Source organism: Octopus sinensis, linkage group LG1 (assembly GCF_006345805.1).
Source record: "Octopus sinensis linkage group LG1, ASM634580v1, whole genome shotgun sequence".
Taxonomy (NCBI): Eukaryota; Metazoa; Mollusca; class Cephalopoda; order Octopoda; family Octopodidae; genus Octopus; species Octopus sinensis.
Window position 1 is genome coordinate 165,612,320 of NC_042997.1, and position 12,003 is coordinate 165,624,322.

Consider the following 12,003-nt stretch of genomic DNA (forward strand, 5'->3'; position numbering starts at 1 on the left):
TCCATTTGATTTAACTCGAGTTTTTATTTGCTATATATATATACAAAATCTTTTTACATAGTTTTTTAAAAATAATTTTATGTTACAAAATATACAAAATATACAATACTGTGTGGATATAAATTAAGTTGATATTTTCATCTCTTCTAAGATACTAATATTATAATTGTGGCTGGAAAGAAAAAAGGAAAAAAGCATGGTTAGTACAATAAAGGCAGGATATTGTTCAATTCAATAGTCATTGGAGAAATTCGAGTAATTTAAGTAATAATTTTACATTGTCACTATCATTATCATAATGATTTAAGGAAAGACATCTAACTATAAATTTCATGCTGCAATAATTCATTTAAAAATATGAATTTGAAAACCTATCCAGCCCCTATTACCATACAAAAACATAATTTTAAAAAACACTATGCTGGTTTAATATATTTTTAAACAATATAATAAATTTTTCTATGTTTGACCCATTTTTAACAATATCTCTTTGCAATATTCACTTAATTTATATAATTGTTAATTAAGACTTTTACTTGCACTAAAAAATAAGCATATTTTTAATACAAAAGACTAAACCAGAAACTGTTGGTTTTCATGATTTAAGATGCTATTAGACTGTTATAAGGTTGACACCATTTAATGTTGATATGTACAAAATATATTATTGTACTATGTATACTATTTACAGATTATGATGCTTCTATTATAACTCAAAAGAAAAGTTAAAATGAAGCAGTTACGTCTATTTGATTTTAAATTAATCAATTCAGATTAAGACTGAAGTTGCTATTTGTGTGAGTGTATGTATTAAATGTGCTTTAAACAAGTATATTGGTGATAATGTGAGACATACTTTGAGCAAGTGCATTGGTGATTAGATATATATCATTATCACCAGTGATTCATATTGTCTATGGTACTATATTGTGTCTATGACTGGAACACTTAACTCTCATAGCCCAGTCCATCTAGCTGTAAAAAGGCACAAGAATATAAATAATTTTCCACTCCAAGTAGTTATTTGTTAGTGCATAGTAGCAAGTTCAATTTGTCTTATGGACAAGCATGTCCAAGGAGATATTTATCTCTTATTTACTTAAAACTACAAAAACTGGAGAAGATAAACACCAGGCCATATGAATCATTGATTTGAAAAGGATTAGCTTATCTGGTTGGGGAGGTATTTTAAGACCTATTAGAGTTGAAATTATTAGTTGAATTTGATTATTAAAGAAATTTAATACTTACAATTTGGTGATTGTTGAAACAATCATTTTTGGTACAGGTTACTATTTTCTTGTGGCAAAAACACACATTGCATTGATCGTTCGATCTGAAGTATTCACCTTGCTTACGATATTTTCCATTATATAAGCAAGAATCTTGTAGCGAGCAGTCATTTTTAGTGCAGACTGGTTTACCATCAAAACAGTGACATGTATTGCAATCAACGTTGAAATTTTCTCCATGATTATAAGCTTTGTTGCCATAGAAACATTGCTTTTTCTTACAATTACTCTTTTCACAGTAGAAGAAACCTTTTGCTGTGCATGTACAGGTCCTGCACTGAATTCTAATCTTCTTTCCTATTCTGTAGTTTACACCATTGTATTTACATTGTTTTAGGCATGATGACTGTGAGCATATAATGCTTTGATCTGGCTGACATTTACATACATTGCAATTATCTGTAAAAATTTCACCTACATTATATATTGTGCCATTAAATCTACATCTACAGTCACGTGTTATTTTGCATGTAACTTTAACATCAACTCCACATTTGCATGTATAACAGCCATCATCAAAGACTTCATTAATATCGTATTTCTTCCATTTATATTCACATTTACATGGTTTTTTGACACATTCTACAGTTCCATTTTCTTTGCATTTACATTCATAGCACGCATCAAGGAATAATTCACCAATGCGATAGTCTTTTCCCTTATAATTACAAGAACAGTTTTTAGTTTTGGTACATGCAAATTTGCCTGTATGTAGACATTTACATGTCTTACAACCATCTTTGAATGTTTCTCCAATATTATACTTCATTCCATTGTTAATGCAGGTAGTTGTGTTTTTAGTACATTGAACCATACCAGATTCTTTACAGATGCATACATTGCAGTTGTCAGTAAATGTATCATTGATGGCATAGACCATTCCATTATATTTGCACTCGCATAAATCTCTAGTGCACATTATATAACCATTAATGTCACAAATACAATCGTTACAATTATCTTTAAATACGTCTCCAATTCTATACGTGACATTTCTGTATTGACAATGACAAGACCTTTTACTGCATTGGACCATGCCAGTCATTTCACATCGGCAAATATTACAATTGTCCCTAAATATTTCTCTATATTGATAAATTTCATCCTTATATTTACATATACAAGGAGTATTGTTGCAGTGAATCTTGCCACCTGCTTTGCAGATACAGGTGTTACAATTATCTTTAAAGCTTTCTCCAATTTGGTATGTTACTCCACTAAGCTTGCATACACATGTGTTATTAGTACAGTTTACAGCACCATCAGCTTTACAGACACATGTATTGCAGTTATCTGTAAAATTTTGGCCAGCTGAATACATTTTTGTTTTATAAATGCAGACACATGATTTATTGTTGCAACTCACAGTTCCATCTATTTTACATTGACAAGTCTTACACTTGTCCATAAAGGACTCACCTGCTGAATAAATAGTGCCTCCATACTTACAGGTGGTGTTTTTATTTGTACAGTAGAAGCTAGCATTTTCTTGACAAGTGCAAACAATATACTTTGTTTGAAATGATTCTCCAATTTTATAATCGATTTTGTTATGAGTGCACTTACATATTTTAGTCGTACATTTAATATTACCTGTACTAAGACATGTACATGAGTTACAACCATTTTTAAATACTTCATTAACTTTATAAGTTTTGCCTTGATGTGTGCAAGTATTGTTGCATTTGTACACACAGCTCACACTGCCATCTGCTTTACAAACACAAGCATTACAAAGAGAGCTAAATGTCTCCAGAGGCCTATACTTTTTTCCATTGTATATGCAATATTGTGGTTGGCTACTGCAGTCTAGTTGAGTACAATTCACAACACCTAATTGTTTGCAGACACATGTATTGCAGTCCTTCTTAAAAACGTCTCCCTTCTTATATGTCTTTCCATTGAAAGTGCATTGATTGCTCGGCTGGTTACAATTTACTTCACTACATTGAACACTGCCATCACGTTTACATACACATTCTCTACAACCCATTTTGAAACTTTCTCCTTCACTGTATGTAAGACCATTGAAGTTACAAGTTTGTTTCTTCATAGAACAAGGTCTAACTGTGCAGATTATATAACCTGATGGATCACAGTAGCAGGTATTGCAACCATCAGAACTATTGAAAAACTCTCCGCCATTAAACTTCTTGTTTTCATATTCACATGATTCTGGAAAGAATTAAAATTATTAGAAAATTTTAGTCAAAATAAAAGTACCAAAAATACTTAAGAGTAAAGAATGCATTTTTATATTTAATTCATTTCACACTTTTTTGTATACCAAAGTCAATATTAAAACTAAAGCTGCATATAGTACATGAGAATAAATTGTAAATCTTTTCCCTACTCGCTTTATTTATGAAAATGATGTAATCAAGTTTTCTTATTTAAAAGCAAGAAAATTGCTACAAAGCTGCATGAAAAACTTTTTCTCTATGCTAACGGATACAGAAACATGGTGTTGTCAGCATAATTAAAACAGCAAGATAAGGCAAGATGTGACATGTGCATTACATTTTTATTTGCCTCTGACTTGTCCATACCTCTCTTTCCAAACTTCATGGCAAGCTTAATAGTGCAGGTTGCTCAAAAAAAAAAGAAATCATCCAGTACATGTTGTAAAGTGGTTGGCATTAGGAAGGGCATCCAGCCATAAAAACTATGCCAAAACAGATGATGAAGCTTGATGCAGTCCTTGGATACCTCAGTCCCTGTCAAACCATCCAACCCATGTCAGCATGGAACATGGATGTTAAATGATGATGATGATTATCACTATCATCATCATTTTATAAGTAGGGACAATCTAAGGGCATAAAGTGCTCAGTAGATGATGACGATGCTGCTGCTGCTGCTGATGATGATGATGATGCACTGAGTTCATACCATCTTACTGATCATGACAGAAGCCTGAATGAATTCTTTCACTATAATTCCAAAATATATGCAACAGGAATGTGTCCTTCCCCCACACCCTATGAAGCAAATTAAAAAAAAAAATTTTATAAGTGAAACAACATGGTTACTTACTTCCAACTGAAACGAATTTTGTTTTTCCGATACAGGCTTCATCAGTGCATAAGTATTTATTATATCCTTGACAATCACATTCAGTGCACTTATCTTCAAGTAATATTGTTTTACCTCTGTCCACATTAACTCCATTGTATGTACAATTGTAAGGATTCATGCTATCTAAGAAAGACAAAGATTGTAAAGTTGAAAACATTCTGATAGATTTTAGAGTTAACATTAATCTTGCTATAAATCTAGTTATATAATAAAGCTTTCAAGCACACTAGAAGTTCAAAACTACTGAATTGCCACGCACCTGTGTACCAGTAATGAATAACTTCCTAGATTCTAAGCTAGGATTCAAAACCAAATCTATAATTTTCCACTCGTTTCTTTCCTATTGCTCTCAGCTTTTGCACTTAGATTTATGACAGCCAACTGTGACAATTAGTCAAGTTCCATTGTTTAACTGAACATTCGTGGGTTAAATACTGTTCATGAGATAGACTCACTACTTTCCATTGCTCTCCAACTTTCATCCAGCTTTGCAACATGTACAAATACAGTACCCTAATTCAGTTCTACCTCTTTCCACTTGGCTTCTGATCAAAGAAGCCTTTCATGTATGGCCTGTCATTGTGCAACCATACAACTTTCATCCTCTCTACTAGGCTACATTCTTTTACTTTTTCACTCTCACTTCTTCCATCCACTTGCTAATCCTTTAATAACAAAACCAGTTCTTACTTGCAACACAAAACTTTTTGGTGATGAAGAGGCAACAGGTTTCACCTGAAAATAAATTGCAACAGAAATCAAAAATCAATGTCATAAATGTGCATCTGTGAAAGGGAAAATGCATTTAGAAACCCAAATAAAACTTGCTAGTACTTTATAAAGACTCTCTATGAACACTTGAATATATCACAGCATAAGAGGCAAAATTAGTTCTATGAAATATTCTTTTCAATTTACAAATTTGCAACTGTCTGCAGTATCCAACTGCATTCATTTAAGATTTCCAGTAGTACAAGGTTTCTTTGTCATAGTCTATACCTTCTTACCAAAATTTAAAAAATTCTATTGTGATAAAAGTTGAAGATAATCAAAACTGCTACCAGCTCTACTGTATATAACAGTTTCTCTCATCGTTACAATAATTGCCATCAGAATCTATTTACTTTTGATCACAATAAACTCTTGCATCCTTATTATAACACCATCGTGAATATATGGTATATTTTATTGATAATTTAATACAAAAACCAATTTGATCATTTGCAAGGATAGAAATAAGATAGAACTCAATATTGGTGTTTTGTTCAATGCTTTCCCTTTTCTGCCATCTTTTGTTTTTCTATCAGGATTGCCTTTCAATCAGGACTGAAATCCTCGAGAAGAATGACCTTCAAATTGATAAACATTCAAAAATGAATGAATAAAAGTTGACATATGACTAATAACAATTTAGTGATGTATTTTCTACTTTTTTGTCAACTTGCATCAAGTATGAATGCATCACACATCCTGTTGATTAATGAGATTCATATTACATGGTTTTATCATTAAATTTTTTACGTGAGAATTGCTGCTCCTCAGATTATTTTAACATGCATGAAGAAAGGGGGATATATTTCTTTTGATTACAAAACACAAAATCATATTTTTTTAAATGCTTGTTGTACTTTTTTTGTTGTTGTTGTTTTACTTCTCAGAGCACTATGTCTTGTTTGCTCTAGTTGATTTTGTGAGAGCAGACAGCAGCTTGTTGTCAGAGGTCTCACAAGGTTTCTTTCCACACATAAGCTTTGATGATATTATTGTTGTTGTTGTTGTTGTCATCATTATTATTAGTTCTTTGAGTTTAATAAACAAAATATATTTGAAATATGTAACAGTACCTATGCGACATTCCCTGGTTTCATTGCATGCTTTGGTTGCATTTATTGGTCGTTCATTTGGGCAGGTTGCATTTAACATTTCTGAAAAGAAAAGAGAGGGAAAAAAAGGATATTGATAGACTTATATAAAATCTCTAGTTGTGAGGAGAGAAAAATACTGGTTCATGATATATTTGATAGTGTTCATTCACCATTTATACATAAACCATCATCATAATCAAACAAATAAGAATATCAATATGAATATGGGTGGATGCAAGAGCTAGGCTTGTACAGATGACATGGAACAAAGAATCCAAGGATGTGAGCACAGCTGTTCTAGCAGGTTGCTACACATCCTATACACAGAATACAAAATAAACAGCTTTGTCAGGCAGCAAGTTAACAAATATCCTGGTAGACAGGAATCACTCCTTGCACAGGCAAAAAAATGAAAGCTTGCCTGGTACAGTCACATATCCTTTCACAACTCCTTGTCCAAAACCATGCTTCAGGGCACAGTTAGGGGAAGGTAAAAGAGAGACAGACTGGGAAAATCCTGGCCTGACAACATTAAGGAATGGTTAAGTCACAACACTATGGCCTGCTAGACATAACAGAGAACAGAGACCAGTGGCAACAGCTGACTGCAATGATGTGTAGAAATTTGAAAAATCTGGGGGAGACTGATAGAATAAGTACTAGGCTTGCAAAGAATAAGTCCTAGGGTCGATTTGTTCAACTAAATCCGGTGCTCCAGCATGACCACAGTCAAATGACTGAGACAAGTAAAAGAATAAAAGAATATATTTGTTTACGTTTCCCTCATACATTTTGAAGACCCTCAACACAAGACCAGGCATCTTCAACTACGAGACGCTTAGGACGATTGCTTGAGTTACCAGTACCATCGGTTTGTCATGCATTTAAAACAAAAGTAAAAATTTTGGCAAAAAACATACATGTGATAATTTAATATATCAACTTACCCATTGAATTTAAGGATCCCATAGAGATGTCAAAATCTACTCTCTCAGTAATTTGACTATTCATCAGAAGAGGTATAGGAGTAGGGGTTTCACTTTTATGGATTACAAAACCTGAAATAGAAGAAACATTAACTTGTAATACGTCAATGTCAGCGTCATCATCATCATCATCATCATCATCATCATCACCACCACCACCACTATCACCATCATCATCATTACTTATTCATTTTCCCGTGGCTGCATGGGTCAGGCCATACTTCTAATATATTTTACTACTTAGGAAAGTTGTATTTAAAGCTAATAAAGGTTAACAATGTTGTTCTTAAAGCTGTGTGTATGGTGACTGATTTTTAATCATTAGTTTTCATTTTTCCACACTTAAAAAAAAAGAAAAAGAAAAAAAGAAACCCTAAGAAAGTGTGAGCAGAATTTAGGCTACTTGAAATATGTTTGTGATATATTTCAACTGCTAAAAGGCATTGCAATTACCATGGAGAATAAATCTCTCTTATGGTTGAAAGGTGAAAACAAAACCAAATGGTAAGCTTATCAGATTGTTTAAGTTATTTTAATTATTATAATGGTGAATACAAGACAAAGGCATGGCAAGCTTATCAGATCATTTAAATCATTTAAATTATTATAATGGTCAATATATATTTATATATATACATGTACATGTGTATGGATATACGTGTGTGTGTGTGTGTTTGTGTTATATCTATCTGTGTGTGTGTGTGTGTGTCTGTGAGTGCATGTGTGTGTGTGCATGCATGTGTGTGTGTGTGTGTACATATATTTTATATAGATAGACAGGCTTTCAGATTGATAGATAGATACATACATACATACATACATATATATATATACATGCATAGATAGATAGATAGATACATACATACATACATACATACATACATATATACATACATGCATACATGATGGTTGTGTACTCCTTTTGCAGAGTTTGACCACCTCCTGTACCTACACCTTAGCATTATCTGATGTGCCTTTTTAAACCAGACAATATTCTAAAAAGACACCCACACAGATTGCACATCTGATTTGGATCACCAAGAGCTGCAGATAAGTTCTACTCTTTATGGATTTTAAAATGTCTTTTGAGGCCTCCATTGGATTTGCAAACCTTCTGGCTTACACTGCATTCAAAGGTGTGCACAGATGTCTAGGCAGAATAGTTGGTGCAGGTTCGTTTTCCCTGGATCCACAGATGAGATTTCAGCCCACCCAGCAAAAGACAGGCATGGTCAGTCACAGACTGTGCACACAAAAAGGTAATACATGTATACATAAATAGATAGTTAGATACTGTTATCTCCTTCATGTGACCACAACTAAGATGCATCTCATAATATTGAAACAGGAATCTCTGGCCAACAATAGTTTTATGTCGAATGTGTGTACCAATAACATCAATACACTGAATGTTATCCTTTCTCTATTAAACTATAGAAGCCTCCAAAATATAACATCTAATATGGCTTATTATATATATATATATATATATATATATTATATATATATATATATATATATATATATATATATATATAGATATATATATATATAGATATATATATATATATATATAATATATATATATATATATATATATATATATATATATATAATATATATATATATATATATATATATATATATATATATAATAACAAAGGGTAAAATTAATTAACAAATAATCAATAATTTCACCAAGTAGAATTCGGCATGAAAATGGACCATTTCACAGTAAACTTAAGTAATACTTTATAATTAGGGTTCAGCAAAGATTTGCTTTACCACATACCGAAGTTTAGAAATAGCAGCTAAAAAGCCTTAACTATTTCTTCTACTTTAAAAAGGGACTCCCAGAAAAACCAAAATACTTTAAAGTAGAAGAAATAGCTAAGGTTTTTTGGCTGCTATTTCTAAACTTCGGTATGTGGTAAAGCAAATCTTTGCTGAACCCTAATTATAAAGTATATATATATATATATATATAATAGTAGTAGTTATAGGCATCTGTCAGTCTCGAGGGACCATGGATCTGCACCCTAAGAAATTGTATATTTAAATATATATATGTATATAGTAGGCCTTATTAGATGTTGTGTGTGTGTGTGTGTGCGCACGTGTGTGTGTGTATGTGTGTGTGTGTGTGTGTGTGTGTGTTGAATGCCATGGAGGTGATGACAAGTGATTGAGACCTTTGGAGATTTGCTGTGCTTGAGAAGATACATCAACCCAAGTGAAATCATAGTCATGGCCAGTGGCGGTGACATGTAAAAGACACCTACTACAGTCTTGGAGTGGTTGGTGTTAGGAAGGATATCCAGTCATAGAAACCAAGCCAAATCAGACTATAGCCTGGTATAGCTCTCCAACTTACCAATCCCAGTCAAACCATCTAACCCATGCCCAGTAGAATGTATGCTAAATGATGATGATGATGTATGTGCATATGTATATATGTATGAATGTGTGTGTGTGTGTGTGTAATATTATATCATATATAATACATATATTTTGCATGCCTTTAAAATAATGAATAAAAGTTGGGAGCATCATGGTTAGAACATTCTTGATTATTAGTTTACTTGATTGTAGCTGGCCAGAATCTAAACAGCAAAAATAACAACTATATCCTGAACATTTGCTTCATTCACTTTTATCATTGAATCATATATGATGGTGATTAAGTTTTATAGATAGTATTAGGTAGGTTCTAGTTGACAATTGGTAGATTTCCTGTATTACTATTATAATTATTATTATTATATGTTTGGCTTTTGCTTTGTATTTGTACAAGTCAACTCCAAGTCTCACCCAGAGACTTCAAGAGACATTATTATTGTTGCTGTTGTTGTTACTGTTATTTCCATTTCACTTCTCAGAATTCTTCATATTCCTTGCTCCAGCTAAGTCTGTAAGAGCAGACAATAACCTGTTGTCAAGGATCTCACAGAGTCTCTTTCCCTAACAAATTGTTCAAATCTGGTTGTTAATGCTCCCAGAACCCCAACAACTGGGATAACAGTTATTTTTTTCATTACCCACATTCATACAATCTCATATTAATTATTATTATATGTTTGACTTTTGCTTTGTATTTACACAAGTTGACTCCAATTCTTACCCAGAGACCTGAAGAGACAAGTTAGAAGTTCAAGTTAATGTTATGACTAGGGTGCTATATATATTTGGTTTTGCACGAAGTATTCTTCTAGAAAATGTTTAAGAAAACATAAGAAAATTATGTGTTTGTTTTAAAATTTGAGTTTACATATTATTATTATAATTATTATTATTGTTATTGTTCTTGTAAATCTAAAATCTTTCTTCTATTGTGTCTTTTCTAATGAGCAAATTTCGCTAACACATAATTAATGAAACAATAGCATTTACCTGAGATATTGTTTAATTTTGCCTATAGACACCATAAAATCAATATTATTTTTTGCTGACCATATCATTTTTTTGGCCTCTTATTATTTTTCCACATGTTAAATTGAAAATGTTAGGTAAGAATGAAATAATTCTATATTAGTTAAAAAAATACCATCTAGTTATGTCAAGAGAAAAAGTAGCATCCATAAAGCATACCTGAAATAGTGTTCATCTGTGTGAGAGCAAAAACCAGAATGCAAATATAAGCATTCATGATGATTTTTTTGATGTAATATCCTCTTGTATATTGCAGTGATTGAAAACTGGCTTAGCAGTGGAGTACTGGCACTTCAGTTATAGTAATGAAGATATCACAACTCGAACAGTATATATATAACAGAGGAAATTTGAATAATTAATTATTGTGCAATATTTTGCAAAACTTTTGATAGGTCTAACCTCTTTTGGATGTTTTTTCACAAATATTTCTTTGTTTTCAGAATATAATGTCAGAAAACATGAGGAAATAAATAAAAATTTCTATGAAAAGAAAGTATCATTGTTCTTCATTCTCACACATTAAAAACTTGTTATACAAGAATGATATATCCGTAACCTCTGGTTTTAATACAGACTTCCTAAACATTCAGTGTTCAGTTGTTCATTATAAAGTTTTATTCTTACGCACATTTTCTCTTAAAATTTCTTTTCCTGGGAAAAACATCAGAAACGTGTGAGAGAAGGACATGTTATTTTATAAAGGCCAATGCCTCGTGACTTAAAAATCACACATTTGTACACAGTAACAATGAGTACAAAAGCAAAAAAAAAAAAATTGCTTCAGCATGACCTTGCAGCCACGATTCAAGTAGTCTAAATAACTAATGACAATGAAAAACATTTTGAAATAATAGTAGTGTCTTCCTAGGTACCTTTCCTTTCTTTAAACATATTTTAGGCAAAAATATTTCTAATGCTTGCATAAGAAAAGACAAATATATTCAGAAAAAGTTGTTATAGTAAACCATTCATGAAGTTGGGGCTATAATGACTTTTAATTAACTAAGATATATACATGAAGGTTAAGGTTCTGGAAGTAAATACAATGTGATAAAGCTGAGGCTTACGTGTTAATGTGCCATCATTTCAACTATTGTACTGATTCCCATAAATCAGTTAAGCTAATTCCAAAAATCTGAAGAAGCTAATATTTAAAGAATTAATAATTTCTCTGCGGAATTATTTTGTATTTTACTGCTCTTATATGCTCACTGATAATTTGTGAGTGGAATTTGGTTGACAGAACTAGGCAGAAGCTTATACATACATGCATACATAGGGCAGCGAGCTGGCAGAAACGTTAGCACGCCAGGCAAAATGCGTAGCCGTATTTCGTCTGCCGTTATGTTC

General features: G+C 32.1%; 1 protein-coding gene across 2 annotated transcripts; it reads right to left on the reverse strand.

Annotated features, from left to right (window-relative positions):
- Positions 1-10,966, reverse strand: LOC115214807 (kielin/chordin-like protein). 2 transcript variants are annotated; one of them, XM_029783840.2, is made up of 7 exons: positions 10,810-10,966; positions 7,183-7,293; positions 6,215-6,295; positions 5,061-5,105; positions 4,329-4,493; positions 1,252-3,467; positions 1-172 (listed from the first exon to the last, which is right to left on the reverse strand). In XM_029783840.2, the coding sequence occupies exons 1-7, from the start codon at positions 10,865-10,867 to the stop codon at positions 161-163; spliced, it is 2,688 nt and encodes an 895-aa protein (XP_029639700.1). In that variant the 5' UTR covers positions 10,868-10,966; the 3' UTR covers positions 1-160. The 2 variants fall into 2 exon arrangements, with proteins under 2 accessions (XP_029639700.1, XP_036362289.1); XM_036506396.1 differs by lacking the exon at positions 1-172 and adding an exon at positions 726-1,236 and having other exon boundaries at positions 1,271-3,467; positions 4,329-4,485; positions 5,062-5,105.
- Between the last annotated feature and the right edge of the window lie 1,037 nt (positions 10,967-12,003).

Excerpts from the sequence above, each read along its gene's own strand:
- LOC115214807 (XM_036506396.1), bottom strand. The coding sequence starts at position 10,867 with ATGAATGCTTATATTTGCATTCTGGTTTTTGCTCTCACACAGATGAAC. Across the intron at positions 7,294-10,809 it reads ACAGATGAACACTATTTCAG|GTTTTGTAATCCATAAAAGT; the intron begins GTATGCTTTATG and ends CTTCTATTTCAG. Across the intron at positions 4,486-5,061 it reads CCAAAAAGTTTTGTGTTGCA|AATCCTTACAATTGTACATA; the intron begins AGTAAGAACTGG and ends TTAGATAGCATG.